Below are 24400 nucleotides of genomic sequence, written 5' to 3'. Positions count from 1 at the left end.
TAGCTGGGCCCTAGCCACATATCGCATGGTGAACGGCCAAGATCTGTCCATCACGGAATTTCCCTGTCCTAAGTGGAACAGCAAAATCCTCTCCCCATAAATGCCGCTCGTTTCCGGAAGGGAGAAAGCTACCATCCAATATTGTTAACCACTAATTTCAAACTTAATTACGTAGGATGCCACTAAATATCTAATCTTCCATCTGACGGTAGCTTAACGGCAGTTATGCCATAGCCGAAAACCCATTACGAACGACTATTAGTGCAAGGAGAGGAGAAAAAAATAAAATTTAAATTGTCATCTTATTAGAAAATATAATATTTGCAATTTATCCGCCATATACGGCGCTATAATGGCTGCCGTTATGTTCGTAGGACGGCGTTATTTACAATGTTGGTTGCCGCCAAGTACGAGCAGAAACGTAGATTCGAGAAGAAAAGACGGGTATTTCCGTAACTTTATTTTGTTACTTCGGACAAGGAAGGTGGCTAACAGCGCTCTTTCTCTTAAATATCTTCTAAATAGATAAGAATATCGTTTAAATAGGGAAGCGGAGCTCAGCGGGAGAGGACCGAAGGCCGGAAGGCAACCACCCACCTCTCTCTCTCTCTCTCTCTCTCTCCTTCTCCTCATCTTCTTCCTCTCGCTCTTTCTCGAAGTCTAGGGTTTCTTCTCGCCGAGCGATCGAAGTGGAGAAATCCCTCGGATTCTCCAATACGCCGCGGTGGAGTGGTCGGAGGCATCGCCTGATCGAAGTGGAGCGCCGCGATTCGCATCGGATTCTCCACCATGTCGTACCAGGGGAAGAAGCTCATCAACGATCCCAACGGTCTGTCCCGATTCTTTCTTGATCAACCCTACTTTCTTGATTTTTTCGATCTTGATCAGTATCTTCTTATGGTTCTTGGCGATTTCTTGCGTTGGTTGCGTGTCTGATCTGATTCTAGGGCCCGTAAGGGTTGGATTTGTGGTTATTTCTTTCTGGAAGTATGCAACTATAGGGAGGTTCGTTCCATTTCTTTGTTATGTAATGGTTCTTGGAAGTCTTCATTTTGTGGATAATGTTGGGCCGGAAATGCGTTATCCCTCCATGTTTTCTTGGATTTGTTTTTTTTTTTGGGAGATTTTTGTGTACTGGGTCCATCTATGAAATGCTCGGTGGAATTTTTTATGTTCTTTTCTCGTGCTATATAATTATTTCTCGGAATTCTTTCCCATGATGTTAGATTGCGGATGATATCGAGTAGAGATTGGTTGTTCTCCAACAATTTTCTTGAAATTTCGCTCTATTTTGATTTTCTGGAAGCATGTTGTAGTCATCTCTCGAACTATAATTCTTTTCCGAAGATTTTGCTATTTTCTTTCTTTTATTGCATATGTTTTCTCGGAAGTCTTTCCCACAACTCTATATCGTGAATGGTGCTGTGTGGAGATATGTCATTCTCCAACCTCTTCTTGAAACCATCCATCACCTGAGTGATCATAATTTTGTAAAGATTATTGCATGCTCTCAAATGCTCATTAATTTTGCTTTTCTTTTACTGTATACTCTTCTTGGAAATCTTTCTTATGATGTTAGATTATGGATAATACTGAGTGGAGATTGGTTATCCTCAACCCTTTCTGATTTTTTTTTTTTTATTTTGATTCTTTTTTTGGAGATTTTGCATTGGTATTTATCTCTGAAACGTTCTTTAGATTTGTTTTTCTTTTCTTTGTTCTGGAAATTTTGCTTTATTTTGGCTCTCTCTCTTTTTTTTTCTTCAAAGATTAGCTTCCTATATCTATTGTTCTAATGCATTCGTTGCTTCCTATCTTACCGTCAAATACTTACTTAAATGTGGATTAATTTGAATATGCTGATGGATTAAATTTTAGGAGCATGTCATGTGGAGATTGGGTGATCTATCTCTCTCTATTTTTTGTTGCCATTTTAATTGCATACATCTTTCATAAGATATACAATTTTGGTTGGGATGAAGGAGTAAAATTTTGACTGCTGTGGGTGCAGATGTGGTGACTGAGTTCATTGAGGGCCTTGTTGAAACTTATCCTGGTTTGCAATTCTTAGATGGCTTCCCGCAGGTGACAGTTATATGAGATATTTGCTAATTTTGAGTGATTATCTTATGAGCATATAGTCTTGATTTTGAAGGGAAATTTTTGTATTGGTGGCAGATTAAGGTTGTATTGCGTGCTGATGTCCTGAGAACAGCTAACGACAAGGTTGCAGTTATATCTGGTGCGTGGATTTGAAATCAGGCTTTCTTTCTTTCTGGCAATTCCCTCCTCTTTATTCATCTCCTATAATAGATTTTGTATGAAGCTTATCTCATGCCTGATATTTATATATATTGAGCATAGTTGCATACTTATGTTTTCGAAAGCTTTGAGATGTTTTATCATGCAGAAGAGTAACGATATTGGACTCCTTAAAATCTATTATCGTTTGTGGTACGGATATGGGCATCTTTCCTTTGTTAACTACAAAGAATAAACAAAATGATAACCCTTAAAATCTACTGAAAAGGATAACCTTTGAATAACATAATTGGTACAAAACACAAGAAACAATCTTGAGAAATATATTATAATAGTCATTCCCCATTACATGATTTCTTCCATGCTATATATGCCTCTGGAAATGTTCCCTTTGCCTCTTTTTACTTCCTTATCCTTGTAACCTATTCCTTTACCTCTACATGCGTTGATCTTATGCTTTCCTAGCAGAGGGCAGCATATAGTGACTATGTAAGTGGCAACTTGTGCAGTAACACTTGTTTCTATCTTTATAATAGAAGAAAACTTCCAATTTGCAGTGTATGTTTTTGTTTCTTACTTTACACATCTCATGTGTAGTATAACAAGCCTAAAAATTTTAAATGTGGCTCAACTTTCTTGTTCTTATTGCCAAGCATCAAATACAACACTTACTAACAGTCACCGACTAGACATAATTGATTACCAGTTTATATATTGCCCTTTGTCCACATTGCAACACACAAACACACACTTCAGTTTGCCCCAACAGTCAGCTTTGCCCCAACAGGCAGCTTTGCTGGCTGTTAATCAATGCTATCTTTAATATCAGAAGACACATCCTAATTCTTTCATCAGTTTCCTAGAAGCATCACTCTTAGACCACCATTTCTTATAGAAAAATGATATAGGTCCTTGTGTGTCATGCCTTAGGATATGTATCCATCCAAGAAGTTTGTCCCTGTCAACTCTTATATGGATAATTGAATTCTTCTTGTCACTATGTGAATTAAACATCTTATGCATACCTAATGTCTTGCCAAGAGGACAAAAAATGGGTTAAGAAGGCCTTAGTCTGAGATTTTGCTGTGTTTTTTTTTTTCAATGGAGGGGTCTAAGTCAAGTTTTGTGGTTTATGGGATCATTTACAAGCTTGATTCATGAGTTGGTGGAAGTTCCGTAATAGGTCAGCTTTTGTAACCTGGGTCTGAAAGTTCATTGTTCAAGTTATGTGAATCCTAGGCTTACGTTGTAGCCCCTTGTAAATTGTGAGAGCCTGCAACTTGGGGAGGTACCTAATATATTTGATCACTATAAATGAGGTCCCTACATTTTGATTACAAGAGAGAAAGGAGGAGGACAATGTGAGATCAGAATCATGAGGGTTTGATAATATTTAGAAGGGGATCAGTTGTTGGAAGGTGCAAAAAGTTGACCTCCCACTCCCGAACATAGACAAAGACAAACTTCCTTTTTGCTTGTTGTATGATGGATTTGTTCTTTTCTTGCTTCTGCTTTTATAGGGAACTTAGGAAAATCATGATCTATTAGAGATAGAGAGATTTCGAGGGGAGTTTACAGTTCAACCATAACCATATGAGACAGGGTGTTGGATGAAGAACAATTTGATCGCCGGGATTACACTTCAAAGATCAACAAACAATTGAAACAAATTGGATTGAAGAACCCTTCATTTGGAAAAGGAAGTTCTTTTTGACAAAAAATTATTAATATGCCAAAAGGCCACTTTCATACAGTATATTAGAATTATATATCGGACAAGACTATTGACTCTAATCTGGCAAAATTATACTCGAAATAGGACTCAATAATAAGAAAACATTTAGGATTATTCAACCACAAATATAGAAATTTTACTAAAATTAGATGTTGTCTCAATATGAAGTCTTTGCCCATGAATCTGTTGGCCCTTGTGAAGCTTGGCATGGTCCGGTTGGTCGTAATACTTGCTAGCTGCACCTTGTGCTGCATCACCATAGCTATCCAGCCTTTTTCCAGCTATTTAGGTTGGCTTTATGTATCTTCGTTTGCCATGTATTCTTGTTTAAGGCCATGTCTAGTATTATTCCAAGCTTTCCATCCTTTTCCTTAGGACCTCCATCAATGTAACTTATGTTTTTCCTTCATTTTCCTTGTAACCGTTTCGCACAGATTAGTACATCTTTGTTGCAGTACCCTTGGCTATTCGTTGCATATTCCCATATCATCTCACTCAAATTTCTATCTTTTTGTCCTTAATTTGTGCAACTCCTGCATCTTTGGTTTATTCATTTCGCAATTTATCCTTTCTGGTGGTACCGCACATCCATCTTAATATTATTAATTCTTCCATACCTACCTCGATTCCTTGAACCCTCTTAATTGCCCAAGATTCTATGCTATACAACATTGCAATTCTTATAGTTTTATATAATTTTTCCTTAAGTCTCCAAAGTATGCATTGATCTCACCCCAGAGGCACCTCTCCACTTCATCCAACCAACTCTAATTCTATTACTTAGATCTTCATCTATCTCTTCATTATTTTATGCAACAGATCCCATAGTAGTTTTCTACAATTGGCTATCAACCTAATATCAAATCTCCACTTTTCTTATTTAGGATTGGGACGAGCCTTGGCTGTGTTGGATTTTAGAGTCCAAAAGAGATCAACTATGTTGGAGTTAACTTTTCAAAATATATTGCTGGGGCATATTTTTCTTCTCCTTTTCCTCTAGTTCTCTTTTTTCTTTTGATTCTTCCAAAAGGTCATAATTGATCATAGATGTGATCTAATTAATGAACTATGAGATCTAGAATTATGTTAAATCATGTTGAGCATCTTGACTAAAATCTTCTAAAGTTATTAGAGTATATGACTATAATTGTGACAGTATATAACATGCCTTTATCCATGTTTTGTTCCAATTCAGCTATTCATTCTTACTAAAGGCATTGAGCTGTTTGCGATGATATATGTCACTTAAGCATGGGTGTTGTAAATTTACAAAAAAGCACATCTTATATATAAATTGACAAAAAGGGAAACATGAAGGACCAAAGAAAGTTTTAGAGCAAGGACTTAGGTCCTACCGGAATGGAATATTATTTGAGTAACCCCCAGGTGGAATTAGGGATCAAAAGACTAACAACAAATTATATAGATTCAGATCTGAAGGTTCTAAAAAGAGAAGCAATCTCTTGGATTCTTTTTATAAAGAAAGAACAGAAACCAGGGAGTAGAGTATGAAAGAGAGTAGGAAAGTAGTGTAAGAAGAACAGAAATAACAAAAAAGAAGAAGACAGGGGGGAAGAAGGCCTAAGTTCACTTCTTAATCTCAAAATAAATCCACATGCTTTTTTTTTGAAATCATCGTATATACCATTTTAGTAGCCTCAAGAAGCCAACTTACCCAACTCTAGTTGGACTCTTTTAGGGCTTGTCTGGATATTCCTACATAATTGAGCTTAAAGTCCTCCACCCATTTAAGCATGGCTCTATCAACCAAACACCTCTCGGTCCATATCCTGTGGGAAGAAAAAAAGACCTTCATGGATCTCTTTTTCTTTCTGCACTCCAAAAGCTAGGATTTGGGTAGGTCCTTAGAAAATGTGAGCTGGATGGACCAACAGGCCTGATTTCTGCAAGATTTTTAGCCTAGTCTTGTAGGAATATCCAAATAGGCCCATAAAAGGAAATATAATCTTAAACATCCTACTAAATATGGACATATTTGACTCCCATTAGGACTCATAACCGAGAAAAGAGATTAAAAACTGCTTAAAGCACCCCAAAATAGACACAATTACAGTTTATGGTATCGTAGCATGAATAGTACCCGTGAAGAATACCTTACAAGTTATCGACCCAATAAAACAGAAAATAATGATGGAAAAACTGAGAAATAAAATAAAATTCCAGCAACTTGAAACTTTAAGAATTTGATTCTATCAAGATCCTGGATATTATACCATTTCGACAGGAAAAAGAAACCAAAATGTGTGCGGGACACCTGCTCTCTCTTGAACTGGGATGTCCTGACCATCCTAGTTCGTCTTGATTGATCCGGTTGCATCCCAACACTTGGAATGCACCGGGATGGCCAGAATAGTTCGAAATGTTAATGACTTTTGATCTATCCCATCCATACTGTCCTGTCCTGGTATGAACAGTAAAAGCAAGAAGGGTTGCATGAATGGCATGTTTTACATTGTTTACTGTGGCATGAGGAACAAGAGCTGTAGGGTGAATCTCTGCACTTGAAATGATCTAATGCAAGGGTGTAAATGTTGGTGTCAGCTATGTCATGGTTTGCTCCTAAGATGGTATTGGATGATGAAACTGTGACTAACAATAAAAATAATATGAAAAAAATATTGCATCCTGGTAGCTCTCGATTGTCTTGGTGCTTTCGAAGTGTCGGAGCATAACTGGGATGATTGGGATGGATCAGGATAGTTGAGATGTCCTAATCCAAGAGAGAACTTCTATCCCACACCTATCCTGATCTCGTTCCTACTGAACAAGATTGCATTGGGGATACTGGCTTGTTTTGGCGGGGCCTAAATCCTTGGTCTAATGCCATTATTTAGCAATCTTGATCTATTCTGCTATTTGTTGCACATGACTAGATCATCTTAATTGGTTGCGTCTAGGCTGCATTATTTGTAAAAAAGTTCTACTATTGCCTATCTTGGTTATAGCATTCCCTGCTTCCATATTTCATCTCTCTAATAGCTGTCTTCTGTGTCTACATATAATTTAGTGCCACCCCTAGTATTGTTCAGTGAAATTATCTGTATAATCTACCTGGAGTGTGATTACCATTCAACACACTAAAAGCTTCTCAACCTCATCAACCTTGCCTCAAACCTTTAACTCCACAAAAGATGTCGAGCATTTCATATTAGCTGTAGATTGATGATAATGAATGACATTAATTTCAAGGGGTCTTTTAGCCATTAGCTTGATGTTGGCCCTTGTTTCAAAATGTGTATGTCTGCACCAATGTTTTGTAGTATATATGTATGATACCATTGAACTTCATATACTTCCAAGTCTAATATTTTAATCCATCTAGTTGTCAGTTCACCTAGTTCTGGTGTAATGATGATTAGTGACATCATTTGATAGGTAGCTTTCTATTTCTTTCAATGCTATTGCCTTCTGTACAGGGGGTGGAAGTGGCCATGAACCTGCTCAGTCTGGATATGTTGGAGCAGGGATGCTGACAGCTGCCATTTGTGGAGATGTTTTCACTTCTCCGCCTGTTAATTCTATCTTAGCTGTATGATTTCTTTGGCATAAATTACCTCTTTTTCACTGTTTGCTGTAAGTCAGACTTACTTGATCTAATCTTATAGGGCATTCGAGCTGTCACAGGTCCTAAAGGATGCCTTCTAATAGTCACGGTATTGTAGTATTTCCTTGATTATAAATCACAAGAAATGTTACCATAGTAACATATCCGCACATTAGAACTTTTTATCCTTTTGTATCTTGTTACCTCTCAGTTGTTTGATTTGTCATTTATTTGGATTTCTGCACATCATGTGAAATTTCAACATTTCTTTAATTAATTGTTTGAATTAAAGAAGAATACTAAGTGATTACTCTCATCTTCACTGCCTTAGTAAATATTGTACTTTTTCTTTGCCATGGTGTTTTTTCTGAGAGGACAGTGTTTTGCACATTGACAGAATTATACTGGTGATCGACTTAATTTTGGTCTGGCAGCTGAGCAAGCTAAATCTGAAGGCTATAAAGTAGAGGTATTAAACTATCTACTATTTCCAGAAATCCTACATAATCATAGGGATGGGTTTGCAAATTCCAGACGTTTTTATTTCTGCAGATGGTTATTGTTGGAGATGACTGTGCACTCCCACCACCTAGAGGCGTAGCTGGGCGAAGAGGTTTGGCGGGGACCATTCTAGTTAACAAGGTAGTTTCCCTTAGGTTCTTTTTTTCCCATCTCATGTGTATGAGCTACGGCAGTTGTTTTATGTTGAATAACATGTGTTGATTCTAAACAAATATATGCTATCCTTATTGCTTACCGACACCAAAATTGGTTCTTATTTAAATATTATCCAAATTTTTATATTTCCTATCCGGGAAGCCTGAAAGCTTGCTCAAATATGTGTACCAGACAATCACATAAAGAGATTAAAATAGTGCATCTGACAATGTAGATCTTATACAGCTTGCTGGCCTCAGCTGCACGACCATGACAATTTTTTTAGAGTAATTATAAGAATTTTCTAATATGCATTTCTACCTAAATTTATCATGGTATTTTTTTTTATATCAGTGAATGCTTTATGTTATCAATTTTACATGCAGAAATGATGTGAGAAAAGAAAAGAAAAATTGGTTTTAAGCTATTTCCTTGTGAAATGACATACTTGTATGTTTTTATGTATAGGCATGTGTGCTTAGGGGGGCTCATGTTCATAATAAGTTTTGCTTTCTAAGGATCTGCTTCTATGCAGTCCAGACTTGAGTTGGAAAGCAGAACTAATAATAATCTGCCTTCGTTCGCACCATCATGATGGATAATCACTTCTTTTATATAGCCACACATGATTAATTCTGGTTTCAGTGTTGCAAGAATTCAAAGAATAAAGATGTAGTTTGGATCGTCTCTTGGAAATAAGTGTCATCACTTTTGCCTTTGATGCAAGCAGCAGGCCGTGCGCCGTGATGAAAATAGAGGACATTATCAATGGTGGTTATTTTTGGTTAAAACAGATCAAGTCTCCACATAGATTACGATCCTCTGACCCCGGATCTAAGCCATAGTCCTGAACAATTAAATAGAAAAAGAAAAATATAAGCCAACCCCAAATCAAGCAACTAATGCTCTTCTTTATGCCTATTATCGCTAGATCCAGTACGTTGATTAATGAGCACATCCTTATCAGCTAATACAATTGTTGATTCAAGATTGTGTAATAGCGACATGATGGCATTTAGGGTGATAAAAAGTGAGAGAGGCAGATGGTGATGGAATACCTATTCCATGTCTATAAGTTCCTAGGCATGAAGTTTGGAGCACCAGTTAGACTATGGTGATCCTGATGGGAAAATATCAAAGCCAATTTGCTATTTGGTGTGAATCAGTCACTCTAGTCAAAAGACATGAAAAAAGTCTGGTTTCAGCTTTTGTATTCTGCAATGTTGTAGTGGCTTTTAGTACTGGGCATTTCTCACCTCTTGAATACTCACTGCCATTTCTCTGATTTAATGCATATTTTTGCACATTTTAGATTGCACATGTTCCAAATTTTGCATAAAGATCTTAGGACTCGTTTGGTTCATGGGAAAAGAACGGGAAAAGTGTAGTCAATGGGAAAATAAAGAAAGACCTCTTATTTGGTTGGAGTTTTCAAAGGAGAGAGATAGGAAAGTAGCATTTCCATGTTTCACGAGAAAGAAAAATCCATGAGGGACATAGGAAAGCTACTTTTCCACCGGTTGGTATAATCCTATGTCATGAGAACACATCCTGGGCTCTCCTACTTATCATTTTCTGAAGGAACCATTGCTTTTTGGTAGCGCAATTATATGGAAAATGTGATGGGGTTTTGGTTCTAAAAGAATAAGAACCATTTCTCTTATTCTCATTCTCACTTGCTGCGATTATATGGAGAATGTGATGGGGTTTTGGTTAGGTTATATGATGGGGTTTTGGTTCTAAAAGAATAAGAACCATTTCTCTTATTCTCATTCTCACTTGCTGTGATTATATGGAGAAGGTGATGGGTTTTTGGTTAGGTTATGTAGAGCTTGGTGTAGGGTTAGCAATAAATGCTGTTTTCTTTGAGGTTGAGAAAGATGGCAAAAGAGATGACAGATCTTGAATTTTTCTTTAACATTCCTTGGTAGAGGGGACAGCAGTCACATTCGCAGCATATCTTGAACAAAAGGAGGAGTAATGAAGATTCATGAAACTCAAATTTGAATATCACACTCCTTGTATGTCAGCCTTAAAGGCTTAGAACTAGTATATGGATGCAGTTCAACCTTAAATCTGGAGAAAACAGAAATAGAATAGCTGAAACAAATGCTTAAGCAAGAGAATGGAAAGAAGACAAGACAGAAGGAGAAGTGATGGGGAAGTGCATGGACACTCCAGATAAGTGAACCACCTTATTTTCTTTTATTATTGCCAGCCATCATTCTCTACTAGTTAATGATGAAATCATTTGGGGTTGCTTGGAAAAAAATAATTATGTTGGTCTTAATAATTGTGTCCTTTATATTCTGTTAAGGCCTCGCAACTTGCTAGCTGCCATAATACATACTAATAACATTATGGCTGCATTGAACCAGTTCTACCAGATGCATCTTTGTTTTTTAGATGTTAGATTCATAGTCAATTCATCCTGCTTCTATCCAACATAGATGATAAGATGTGCCATTCTACATGGAGATAGTCTGGTCATGACTGTACATTAGTTTGACGCTTTGTCATTTGGACAATATCGAGTCCAAGGAGTAAGGATGTTCAGAATCTGCTACTGGAAAAATGTGTGACCCCTTAGAGGACTATTTAGCCAGGTCTATGATTAAAGTTGTGATTTTCACATTCTCAACCCAGTTATCAAATATACATTTCTAGTGTCAGAGCTTAGTGTTAGATATTTTGGAAATCCTTTGAAGAGTATACTTTGTTGGTCTTTTTTGCGTATACTTTCAAACTTATAATGTTTCTGTAATTGATAGGTTGCTGGGGCAGCTGCAGATGCTGGTCTGTCCCTGGCTGACGTTGCTGCAGAGGCAAAGCGTGCATCTGAAATGGTGGGAACAATGGGAGTTGCCTTGTCCGTATGTACACTGCCTGGCCAGGTCACATCTGATCGTTTAGGTCCAGGACTGATGGAGCTTGGTCTTGGAATAGTAAGTTAACTTAAACATATTTTGTTGACAAATTGACTTCAATTACAAGCCTTCATTACACCATCACTTGTATGCGTATCTTGTTTTTCTGACTTGGTATATGATGTTGCATTACTTTATTTGTCAATGCACTGCATGTCAGCTGGAAATGTGGATCAAAATTATATAGGCATCCTTGTATTTTTTTTTATTCCAGAACTAAAAGGCCTAGTTTGCTGCTCATTTTTTCAGCATGGGGAGCCTGGGGCTGCTGTTGCTGACATCCAGCCTGTTGATGTAGTAGTATCTCATGTTCTTAAGCAGATTTTGTCAACGGTATACTTTGTTTGACTAATATTTAAGTTTACTCTCCAGTTCATTATTTTCCTTCATGTGCCAGATTCTTTTTTCCCCTTTTTATGGGTAAGATCTTTTATTTATTAGTCAAATGCAAGTCCTTACCTACCTGCTAAAGCCGTTGATGCAAACTAACCAAGTTTATTTTCATCAACTACTTGCCAGCATAAGTTGTGTTCTTGATCTTTTTTCATCAGATCATCCTAAATTGGTATGGTTCCCAGAAAGGGACATTTCAGAACAACATAGGAGTATAGGGTGGTGTTAGTTTTCTAGTCCATATGTGGAGAATGTAAAAGACTCAGGCCACCTTTCATTTCAAGTATAAATTCTGAATCCTTGTATTGCTAGAGATATTGAATTGCATGAGACATCAATTAGGGTGCCTAGAGTAGTATAAAAATGGTTTTGTTTGCATAAAATCTGAACCAATATGTTGGAAAATCTTTATGATTTAATACATTGATTTTACTTTCACAATTTAGAATTTCTTTTTTTATTTATTTGTTGAGTACTTTGAAGATTGGCAGGGCTGTATATTTATTTGGTCTACGCAAACTATAATTGAGATTGTTTCCTTAAAATCCATCTTCAACTAGGTGCTTATTTCAAGGAGTGTACAAATATTTTGATCATCTCATGATTTGTTATGGCATATCTGAATTTGAGGAGCCTACGAATCTGTGGAGTTTGACAAGTTTCTCATGATATCATCCACAACTAACATTATTGGACATCATGATGCTGAAAAATTTGAATCAAGGAGAAGATTATTAGTGGTGTTTGATAGCATTGTAATGGGTGGCCATCTAGGTTGCTAGGTGAGCCTAGCCACCTAGCAGTGTGTTACTAAAACCCTAGACTTTTTGATGCTGGAGCGCCTAAGGTTCACTTGCTAGGCGAGTGGGTTTGAGCCAACATTGGACGCGAAACTGGAACGCACGAGTCTCGGAACCTAAGCTACTTTTGTCTTGTTAGGATTGTTTGATGTTAGGTAATTTTAGGGAGTTTTGATTTTTTTAAATCTTTTCTTTTTGACAACTTTTGATGTTAATAGAAAAGTTAATAGTTAGAGTTCTTTGAGTTAAAATAGGATTTGGAATCTCAGATTAAAAAGTAGGAGAAATAGGCTTCTTTTGTATTACTTATAAATACCCCTTGGGGCTCCTATTATAGTCATACTTGAGATACTCAAGTTATTGATTAATGAAAACTCTATTGTGGGAAGTATTCTTCCTTTGCCTTCTTTCTGTTTTCTCTCCTTCCTTTTGGTGGATTTCTAGGGTTGTACGTGTGTGAGAACTGTATCCTTGGAGTGGCTGGTCAAGATAGTGTTTTTGGCCTTGGAAGAGAGTAGCCCATCCTTGCTCCTCTTCCATCAACTGTCTGCCCATTCTAGCACTATGCGTTGTATGTACCCTTGTGGGGTTTCTACTACGCCATAGTCGCGTCGACATGCCCTTCAAATTTTTTGCCCAAGTTTGACACATACCATATCTGAGAATGGTTTCAAGATGTCATGCAGCCACAATGTCGAAGAGCATGTTTAAAGTGAGCAAGATCTGTGAGACATTGAATTAGATGAATTGCATCGCCAACTTGAACAACTTCAAGAAGAAAATTAGTGGCTTCGTCAATGGCAAGGCAATGTGAACATTGACATCATCAGGGTTCCAATCACTACTCCGACAGAAAGCTCTTTGATGATGAAAGTGAACACTTCAATGAAGAAGTAGAAGATTTCAATCCACTCTACAATAAGAGAGCATCTTCATCGACCTGTTGCCAATGCAAATGAAGACTACATTGCTACCATTGCGACTTAAACATCAAAATAGATATCCTCGATTTTGAAAGATGCCTACAACTCGATGAATTTATTGATTGGGCTCCACACTATTGAACGAGTCTTTGAGCTCAATGAAGTTCCCGATGATCGACGTGTCGAGTTAGTCGCCATCAAGCCCAAGAAGTGCGCATCAATTTGGTAGGAAAATTTGAAGCAATGATGTGAGCATGAAGGACATGGCAAGATCCGAACGTGGGATAAGATGCGTCGTGAACTCAAGCAAAAGTTCCTTTTTGAAGATTACCATCAAGAAAAGTTTCTTAAGCTCCACAACATTCGGCAACACGAACTATAAAAGAGTACAAGATAGAATTCGAGCAACTCCCCATGATATGTGACATCAAGGAGCTTGAAGAGCAAACTATAGCACGATATCTTGGAGGACTGAAGCCTGAAATTGAGCTAGTTGTGCAACTCCAAACCTATTGGCTGTTGAATGTTGTGATTTGATTTACAACAAAAGTTAAGAAGTAGCAACTAAGAACAAGGAATTTGTACTTTTCAAGGTATAGAGATGGAGCGTCCAATTGGGGAGTTTCATGTCAAATATATCGGCATACTCCAAAGTCGATGCCTCCTAGCCATCCCAGAAGAAGGATAAGGGCGGCCTCAGCAACCCCTGCTGTTTTTGATCCAAAATTTTGAAGAGACCTATTTCAGACGCTAGTTGGCAAGCTTTAGAATGTATAGGCCATTATTTTTAAGCTTTGGTATCTGCACCCGAGCTGGAGGAGATTTGATGTCGAAAGACCACTTGTAAAGCACATGGCGCTCTTCTCTTGGGCACCCAGAAAAAAAATGAAAATGGAAACCTCCTATCTAGCCAATCACAATCTCTTGCTTGCAACTCAGTCTGAGGAAGTCTCTTCCTTTTCATTGGATAAGCTCGAATGGCTGCTCAACGTTGTTGTTTGCAAGGTCTCGATCATTTACATGGACCCACTTCTCATTCTCTTGCATGCAAATACTTAAGAACCTATTGGATTTAGATAAGGAAGAAGGTCAAATCCAGATCGTCTCTCAAAAACAAAATAGGAATAATTATAGCTTGATCGGTTCCATTTTTCCTTGGAGAAAAGAAGTCTTGAGGTTAAATAGATGGTTCGATATCTTTACCTGACTCATCCAATACCATTGAATTTTTTGATTGGACAACAAGAAGTTGATCATGTCTTGGCCTGCCGAGCCTTCCCCGGATAAATACTTATCTATCCATAGATAGATAGAAAGTATGTACTATTATATACTGGTATACACACACCAGTTGAGCCAATAAAAAATGTCAACCATTGTTACCTGTGCTGCTTTGTGAATTTGATATGATGGATCTCCCACCTCGGTAGGCAAGTTGCCTTTGCAACTTGCATCTCTGCTACTGGAGTGATGTAGCACAATTGCGGGGAAAAAGGAGAAGAAGGAAGAACAAGAGAGGGAGAAGGAGGAAGAGGTTATAGGGACGTAGGAAGAAGAGAAGGGGAGGAGGAAGAAGAAGAACAAGAAAGAAGCTAGGGTTTTTTCATTCCATCATCAGTTCCTCATACATTAGAGGGGTGGTCTTTATATAGACCTTACACATTGATCCAATTACATAACCCAATCGATCAGTCTAATAATAAAATAACGGACCAAATTAACTTGACTAAGACAAAAGTAAATAATGCAATAAAAGAAAATGACTCAAAAGTAAATAATGCAATAAAAGAAAATGACTCGGACTCAGATGGACCCAATTCAAGTCTGACTCAATCTGGAGGCTCAGGATCATCTGGATGAAGGGCTCTGATGTCCCCATCAACTCCTCCCGATGAGAAAAACTCGATCCCGTCGAGTACAGGTCTGGCCGACTGTCGTACTGCTCTAGAAGATCGGCGTCAAGGCGTTGCAACTGGACTCTGGAAATCCATGTCACGTCAGACTTTGGTCGATTTTTCCACCGAACAAGGTAACGCTGGTAATCATCGTTCCTGGTTGAAATAACCTGCTCATCCAATATATGTTCTATTTGTTCTCTACGTGCATGAAATTTGGAAAGTGGTGGCTCAACAGTAGGTAATAGGTCAGGGTGTCTAACATGGGCAAGTATATCAATAAAGAGGTCAGAAGGCATGAATATTGTCTTTTTGTATGGGACTAAATCTTCAATATTAAATGTCGCACTAATCTCATAGTCATCAGGAAGATCCACAACATATGCATTCGAACTGATTTTCTTTAAGATTTTGAACGGTTCTGCACTACAAGTTTGCAATTTAGTAAACATTTTCGAAGAAAGTCGTTCAAGCCTAATTCTTATCATGACGTAATTTCGTTCACTTAACTCTTTATAATGTCTGTGTAAATCAGCAAGGGATTTATATTTTAAGTTATTAAAATGACTACAATTGCTGATTTCTTAATGCAATGAATGTGGATGTGATGCAATTGATTGTGCGGACTCAAAGACTCTATACTGATGAGACATGAAAAACCGGTCTATGGGTTGCCTAGGTTTGTAATCATGCACCATTTCGAATGGACTCATACCTATGGACTTGTTAACCGAACTATTACATGCAAACTTAACTGTCGGTAATATTAAATTTCAGGTCCTAGCATATGCATTCGGTTGAGCCTATGATGTGGAATGTTGGGCAGAGATGCTCCGGAAACTAGATCAATTGCGCGTTGGATATCACGCATTGGAGAAAGTGCATCCGGAAGATCATCAGGGACTACATCATGAAACTCCTCTAGAAGGGAAACTACTATAGGAAAATGTTCAAGATTGGACACCACATGGGTATCTTTAGCTACAAGTGCCAATTCAGATGACTGGCTCTCAATATCTATCACTACCTCTTCAACAGTAGTGATGTGAAGTGGCTTGGTTGTACTTATTAGATCAATAGTCTCCCTTTGGGAATCATTTTGGACAAAGTCTAATTCTGTAGGTTCGTCTTCAAAGTCTTCTTCATAGTCTTCTATATTTGGTTCATAGATTTCTTCGACATATTCGACCTCTTGGCTCCTAACTTCTGGTTCAGTAATCAGGTAGGTTTTAATGGAACATTGGAATGCTATGGGGTCGAATTGTTGACACCTTGAGCATTGGGTTTGGTGCCCAAGAAAATAGGGAAGGATTACAGGTGATGCAACCAAACCGATTTTAGGTTGGGCTGCAATAGGGGTTGGCGGTGTAGGGGTTCTAGAATTTTGCATGAGCTCACGGATCTCTTATTTGAATTTCTTGTATCCAGCCCGCATGGCATCGATCTGTTCTATGAGAAACCTCAAAATGTCGGAATTCATGGTAGCTACAAGGGTTTTCAGTTGATTGAGATAGCACTCCATATCACTACAGGTTGGCATGCAATGATGACACTGGGTGATGATGTGAAATGCAGTGTCACTAATGAAATCCTAATAAATATGATGCAGGACCAGATTTGATGCAGGACAACCTAGTAATGCAATCTATTATGATTTCAGAGATCAGCAAGTCTTCACAAGAATAACTTAAAGTTTAAATGTTGCTGATTTTTACTTCGGTTATTCAGAATTAAGGATTAAGATAATTCAATTTAAGAAATTAGATTGCAATCAAGTAGTACAGTTGTTCTGATCCTAAAGTAATCTGATCGAATAATATTGATAAACGTCCTGTTACTAAGGTGCGCTAATTTAATATCAAGATTTAATGGGTAATAGGGCGAGTTCAGAAGTGAAAGGTTCAATGTTCTGAATTGTGACGGCAATATAAGTTTTCAAAATGTGGCTATCATGCAAGAGAACTAGAACATAATTAAATGAACAAGCCAGAAAAAGTAGAAACCTATCACCTGTCGTGAAGTAGTCGGCCAGAGTCGTTCGCTCATGGCTTCTCAAGTAGTGGAGACGTCGTCGGACGCAGCGCAGAAACTCAGTAGTGTGGATTGCTAAACTCGAACTGTTGCACGATTGAAGTGGACGCCGAGGAGAGATGACTGGCTGGAGATGGAAGCTGTGGAGAGATGCTACTGGCGCACAGGTTGATGAAGAGCCTGCTGGGGTTTGATGTGGGGAAGGGCTTTGAAGCCTATTGCGGCCCGCGGGTAGAGGGGATTGGGGTTGGGCTCGAAGGGGCCTGCGGCCTGATGGTCCCGAGGGCCTTTGTCTGCGGGTCAAAGAGGGGGAAGGGGGTTCCGATGGGGTGAATGGGGAAGATGCGGCCGAAGGAAGGGAGAACAGGGGAGAAGAGATGGAAAAGGAGATGGCGGGGGCAGGGGCGGTGTGCTCGGGGGAACAAGGCGGTGCTCGGAGGAAGCGGGCAGTGCTCGGGTGGTCTGCCTGCTGCTCGGCGGCGTCGCGGCTGGTTCGGGCGGCGCTGTGGTTGGCCGCGGGGAGGAGGCGCCTCGATCGGTAGCGTCGCGGTTCGGCAACGGCGTGCGGACGTGGTCGATGCAGGAGGTGTGGCTCGGCGACAATGGGGGACGGCGTGGCGGAACGGCGCGGGCTTGGACGACGGAGGAGGAGGGGCTCGGAGGCGATAGCGCTTGGCGACGGGGAGGCACCATGAGGGAGCGGCGGCACCTCGACGGTTCGGGGAAGACGGCGGTGGAGGACGGAGCGGCGCTATGAGGGCGGCGGCGCAGCGTGCGGTTGGGGAAGATGAACAGAGGTAAGTTTTTTTTTGTCTTTTTTTTTTCAACTCAGACCCATTAGGATCCGGGTTATCAGGCGTGACCCGCTCCGAAAACCCATTAAGGGTCCATCACGTGCAAGTCACGTGCGTAGCTTCTTTTTTTTTTTTTGGGATGGATCCGGGCTAACAGAGAAACGGGTAACGGGTTTGGATCTTACCCGTTAGGTTGGTTTTCTTCAACCTCCCGACGGATTCGGGAGGGCATGCTGCTCTTCGCGGCGGCGCTTGCGGGGCGGGGTGGAGGTCTTGGCGGCGGCTACGGAGCTTGCGGCGACAGGAGGCGGCCGACCACAGCAGCCACGGGCGGCGTCGACAAGCACGGGAACCCGGGCGGCGGGAACCCGGGGGGATATGGCTCCTCCGACGGCAGGCTCGGGCCTTCACTGGGCGGCGGCGGCGGCGAGGACGCCCGACGGTGGCTCGGCGCTGCTGGCGGTGACTGGTGGCGGCGGTGGGCACGGGTGTGACGACAGGTGGGGTGGACCTGGCAAAGGTGCTTTCCCCTGTTCCTTATGTGAGAATCGAGAGAAGGAAGAAAGGATTTCTTTTTTTTGGGGGGGGGGGAAGGCCTGATGAAGGAGGCGTGTGGTAGCGGGCAGTGGGCAGTCAAAGGAGAAAGACGGAGGTGGAGGCGGTGGGGTGAGGTTGTGCAGCGGGCGTGGGGTGACGATTCAAGTGGCAGCATGGGAGAAAGATGCTGTGTAGGGATTCGAGGCTTTGGCACAGGGGCAAAGCCGAGGCTCTGATACCAAGTTGATGTAGCACAACTGCGGGGAAAGAGGAAAAGAAGGAAGAACAAGAGAGGGAGAAGGAATAAGAGGTTATAGGGACGCAGGAAGAATAGAAGGGGAGGAGGAAGAAGAAGAAGAACAAGAAAGAAGCTAGGATTTTTTCATTCCATCATCAGTTCCTCATACATTAGAGGGGTGGTCTTTATATAGACCTTACACATTGACCCAATTACATAACCCAATCGATCAGTCTAATAATAAAATAACGGACCAAATTAACTTGACTAAGACAAAAGTAAATAATGCAATAAAAGAAAATGACTCAAAAGTAAATAATGCAATAAAAGAAAATGACTCGGACTCAGATGGATCCAATCCAAGTCTGACTCAATTTGGGGGCTCAGGATCATCTGGATGAAGGGCTCTGATGTCCCCATCAAGGAGGGTATGAACAAGCCACCTTTTGCTAGCCTCGGCCATAAGACTTTAGATGTCCACAAATAGCGTCCGTTGCTTCTTCATTCTTGGCCGGCAAGCTCGGTTTTGTTCTAATCACTTCGATTCCCGTACACGAGTACCTTCTCTTTTATGCTCCTGGTCTTTGTTCTTTAGCCGGCCGATCCATAGCCGTCATAGCTGAAGACTGAAATCCTGAGCTTGTAGCCGAGACGGGGGACCAAAACTTAATGTCTGACTTCCTTTCAAACCCGCCCATCTTCCAAATCAAGAAACATAGGCTCGTTGGGAAGAAAGATGGAGTGAATGGGATCCCTCCTAGACGAAGTTGAATGTTTCCCAGTGCCGATCAACCGCTCATCTTGTACGGATGCCAAGACCTCCGAACTAAGGGTTCGGTCAGTAGAGGTGACGACTTTGCCTCCCCGGAAGAAGAATAGTCCCGCTCTCTAGCCGACTGATCCTGTTGATGAATCGCCCCAGATGACAACGTTGCAAGTGTGGGTTTCAGACGGAATATACCCCAGCTTGCTAAGAGTGGAAAGGAAGAGAGATAAATCGCCCATTTTTTGGTTCTATCGCCTCCAATCTCCGCAAGTATTTCAAGTATAAAGGGTTTGGGCATATTGCTGCCGATAGCCCAAATCTAAACCTAATCTCTTTGGTGGAGGAAGAATCATGCACAGAAGAGGAGGAAGAAGATCAGTCAAACAAGTATGACGAGGAAGGCCCAAGCACAGAGGAGTTAATATATCAAGGTGAAGTATGTGGAATATGACTTCTTTTTCTATTTCATCTTCTTGGACACCGCAACAAGTTGAAAGAGCTGCTGAAGTATTCAGCTTAAAGCCTGACGATGGACATAAACTGCTATGGCGATGGATTGACAATACATGTGATGAAGCATTGGCACTGTTTCCTCCAATCCCTCCTCCAATATCTGTTGAGAGTTACAATAAACGTTCTACTGCACTCCTACATCTCTCGACCTTTGTTATAATTTCATCCTCAGCCATTGATTATATGATGATGTAGAGCCCTCAGCTAGAAGAATTCTTGACATAGACTTCTTATGTATCATTTGAATATTCAAGCAGGAGCCAAAAGCATATTCAGCATTCTTCACAAAATGATGATCTATTGTAGCATCAAAAAGATATCAATGGTGGTCTTGTTATCCAGAAGGTACTGGTGTTCGAAGCCTTCAGTCTTTAAACTTTTAGTGACCTAGCATGGGCCCATGGGTTCAACAGGGAATGCATTCTACGCTGCTGGTAGATGTCAAAGGTAGTGATTATCTAAAGCAATAATTTCACCTCCAGCATCCTTATATATTACCTCAGTAGTTCTACAGTACCAGCCCATTATTGCAGCAGCAAATCATCCAGCAAGCATGTGAACAATGGATAATCAATCCTCAATCACAAAATATTTCACGTAACATGACACACAATGTTCTACATCAGCTACTTTCGCAACAGCATACTGCAATAGTTGTAGCCATCTCTGCCCCAACTTTCTCGCTTGCAGTCTCCCTTATTGAACTCTAGTTCTCCACATATAAGTAATCAGCTTGATACAGTTCTGGGTATGCCTGACTTGAGAGATCAGGGATCTGAACCATCACAAAGGGGAAAACAGAACATGCGATTTTTTCAACGATCTTTTGATACCAGCAGCCAGAAGGGCAATAATGGTTGGCCACAGTTTAGGTCCAAGTACGTGTTAGCTGAAGAAAATAAAGCATTTTGAAAATGTAGCATGCCGCGACACTCAGCAGTGATCCTTATACACACAATTACTCTCACCAAGCTTGTTTTGCAGAAAGGTCTGCCGGTTCAAGGCTGAAGCATCATTTATGCCCGACATTTATTAGCAATCTACCCTCTTGGGCACAAGTAAAGGAGATCATGGAGCTACATGAAGAGGTACGCGATAGAATTCTTTGACAAATAGTGAAATAGCAGCGTTATGCTAACAAGCATGGGAAGCCTGTGTCTTCAAAGAAAGTGATCTTGTTTGGATGCACTTGAGGCAAGAGCGATTCTCTTTTAAGAATGTCATCTCGTCATGTAGATGGTCCTTTCAAGATTTTGAAGTGTATTAATGACAATGCTTATAATAAAATTAAACTTTTTGGAGACTATGGAGTATCTGCAACATTCAACATAGCTAACCGATCGCCTTACTATGAAGATCAGGAAGGCCAAGAAGACCTAGATTCGATGGCGAGTCTTCTCCAACCAGGGGAGTATGATGCCGGCATGCTTAGGGCTTGCTAGGCAAGTGGGTTTGAGCCAATACTGATGCGAGACTGGAATGCATGGGTCTCGGAACCCAAGCTAGTTTTGTCTCGTTTGGAAAGTTTGATGTTAGTTAATTCTAGGGAGTTTTGATTTATTTTATTTTTTTTGAGAACTTTTGATGTTATTAGGAAAGCTAATTGTTAGAATTCTTCGAGTTAGAATAGGATTTGAAATCTCACATTGAAAAGTAGAAAAATAGGTTTCTCTTGTATTACTTATAAATACGCTTTCAGGGCTCCTGTTATAATCATACTTAAGATTCTTGAATTATTGATTAGTGAAAATTCTATTATGGGAATTATTATTCCCTTCTCTCTATTCTCTCTCTTTCTAGTGGATTTCTGTTTTGCGAGCTAGCATGTGAGAGTTGTATCCTTAGGGTGATAGGTTAAGGTAGTGTTTTTAGCCTTGGAAGAGAGTAACCCATCATGCTCCTTTTCTAACAACCACCTGCCCGTTGTAGCACCATGTGTTGTACGTGTCGTGGTGGGATCTCTCTCGTCACAGTCGGTTGCATCAGCATGCCCTTCCTCCAAATTGTTAGCCAAATTTGACACCTTCCGGCATCAGGATCAAAGCACTGTTTCAAGATGCTGTCCTGCACCCACAACGACAATGAAATGTGCTTCTATGGCAATTACCACGGCTCGTGGGAACTTCTAGGCAGGAAATTTCTATCGAAAATTGGATTGCTCTACTTGTTATTATGAACAGTAGAGTTTCTTTATAGTCACACTGCATATTTAATTTATATGTTCAAATAGAGATACTTTCAGTGGCAACATATGTCTACAATTCCTATTGTCAGAATGCTATGCATTAATAGAAATGATTTTTCTACATTCACAAAAACTATATCATCTTCTACATGCAATTGTTCAATTGCTTGCAGGAAACTCAATATGTTCCTATCACACGGGGGAGCAGAGTGGTTCTCATGATTAATGGGTAAGTACTGTTTTATGACTCTTATCTTTCTAGATTTACTTTTTGATTAGTTTTATGCCTTGGTCAACTTTTTATTTCTTTTTTAAAAAAAAATTGGGCTACTTAGGGCAAGATTCTTTGGTGCAGCCACCATGAAACTTTACTACTACTTTGCCTAGCACCTTACAAAGATTGGTCAACTAAAATAACAAGTGAGACATGTTTTTACCAATATCAAGTTTTGTAATATAAATTCTTATTGCTACAAGGAGAGCATGGTGTGAGAAAAAATTAATCAGACACCCCCTCAACTTAGGGCCAGTTTTAGTATCCTTTGAGTTTAAAAGTTTCAGAGTGGTCATTCAAGTTAGTTAAGCGGTTCAATGTGGTCCTGCCATCCATATTTATATACCTGGGCTCACAGGATTCCATCATATGATGGTCATGTGAGATTTTTAGGACTAAAATACCTTTGTGAGGAATGGTTTAGATGGAGAGGGATGAGGAGGGACAGAGAGGAGGAGGTGGAGGTCGTGAAAGAGGAGGTGGTGGGACTGGGTGAGGCTTGGGACTTGGTTAGATGGAGAGGAGGGATAAGGACGCCAGCAAGATTTTGAGAGGTGGGGGAGGAGGTGTTGGAAGAGGAGGTGATGGAAGGGGCTCGGGACTAGGTTAGAATCGTTAGATGGAGAGGAGGAGGTGATGGGAGGGGCTCGAGACCAGGTTTGATGGAGAGCAGGGATGAGGATGACTATGGGATTCAAAGAGGAGGGCGTGGTGGAAGAGGAGGTGGTGGGAGTGGATGGGGCTCGGGTAGCACCATGTTAGAGAGGAGGGGTGAGGACAGTGGAGTTTAGAGAGAAGTGTTAGAAGAGAAGGTGGTAGGAGCAAGGAGAGATGAGAAGAGGATAAGAGAGGGTATCTTTTGGTAAAGAAACCATTCTTATAAGGGCAAAATTGTTCTTTAAAATGGCGTCTTAATGGTGTTGGATGTTGGATAGGTTTTGGGACTATATTGAACCATTTAACTAACTTCAGTGACCACTTTGAAACTTTTTAAACTTAAGGGGAGGGAGTGTTTAAGCAATGTTCCCTTTTTATAACTAAAAAGAAATTTCAAGAGCATTAGGTTGAAACGTAGTAGCTGGAATCTTCTAACTGGGCAAGCAAATGTATAATGACAAACACTTTGTCGTAATCGACTCCCTTGACCTGCAATAATAGGTTGTCATCATTATGTTAACCAATGACAGCCATGATGTAATGATTATAACATCTAGTTACAGAAAGAGGTTACGTGACCAGTGCTTTGATAATTGTTGATAACTTATTATTGCAGTTAAAAACATAGTCATGCATAAGACTAATCAATAGCATCTCTAGTAACATCAATTTTACCGAAATCCGTACCGGTCGGCGCCCAGCATGGTTTGGTACCGCTTCGGTACCGAATCGAACTAGTAGGGCGTGCTGGTTCACGGACCGGCACGTGAACTGGCATGCTCTATTTTTTTTTGTAGTTCTCAAAAAATTTAATTGATAATCGCTCTTTTCAAACTTTTTTTATGAATTTAAGTCTAATTTATTTATTTTTTGATTTTTTTATATTTTTTAATATTTTTATGATTCTGGTTTAACCTGCATGATGCATTTTATTGCTTTAAAATGATGCAAATCATAAAATAAACAACATAAAATATCCTCAATTTAAGTAGTGACGTGAAAAATATAAAATAATACAATCAGTTATATACATTTAAAGTACAATATACATGGCGATATCTAAAATCGGGTTGAGTGGCGATGGCTTTCGTAGATATCCGAATCATAAGTATAGTTAGGAGGCACATCAATCCACTCCTCTAACCAAGTGGTGTTGTAGTCTTGTACGTTCATCCCATAAGAAACGCGCGTCGGGTTATAAGCAGTCGGATTTTTTGCCGAAGCTCTGGCTCCAAGATGGCTGATTAT

At 40.0% G+C, this 24400-nt stretch overlaps 1 protein-coding gene across 3 annotated transcripts in view; it reads left to right on the top strand.

The window, feature by feature from the left end:
* The first annotated feature begins 496 nt into the window (after positions 1-496).
* LOC103713200 (putative 3,4-dihydroxy-2-butanone kinase) overlaps positions 497-24400 on the top strand; it is a 35804-nt gene continuing 11900 nt past the window's right edge. The window contains exons 1-11 of one of the 3 annotated variants that reach the window (XM_088701788.1): positions 508-585; positions 665-829; positions 2012-2085; positions 2179-2242; positions 7435-7547; positions 7624-7671; positions 7960-8031; positions 8115-8204; positions 10991-11164; positions 11396-11479; positions 22395-22450. In XM_088701788.1, the coding sequence (XP_088557914.1) occupies positions 790-829; positions 2012-2085; positions 2179-2242; positions 7435-7547; positions 7624-7671; positions 7960-8031; positions 8115-8204; positions 10991-11164; positions 11396-11479; positions 22395-22450 (815 nt within the window). In that variant the 5' untranslated portion in view covers positions 508-585; positions 665-789. Of the gene's footprint in view, positions 830-2011; positions 2086-2178; positions 2243-7434; positions 7548-7623; positions 7672-7959; positions 8032-8114; positions 8205-10990; positions 11165-11395; positions 11480-22394; positions 22451-24400 lie in introns of all 3 variants that reach the window. The other 2 variants (XM_008800034.4, XM_088701789.1) reach the window with 2 other exon arrangements.

This window comes from Phoenix dactylifera, chromosome 7 (genome assembly GCF_051530095.1).
Source record: "Phoenix dactylifera cultivar Ajwa chromosome 7, Ajwa_hap1_PhDact_Kaust_v1.1, whole genome shotgun sequence".
Lineage (NCBI taxonomy): Eukaryota > Viridiplantae > Streptophyta > Magnoliopsida > Arecales > Arecaceae > Phoenix > Phoenix dactylifera.
Note: the sequence above shows the minus strand (reverse complement) of the source record. Positions and strands in the feature narration are given on the sequence as shown.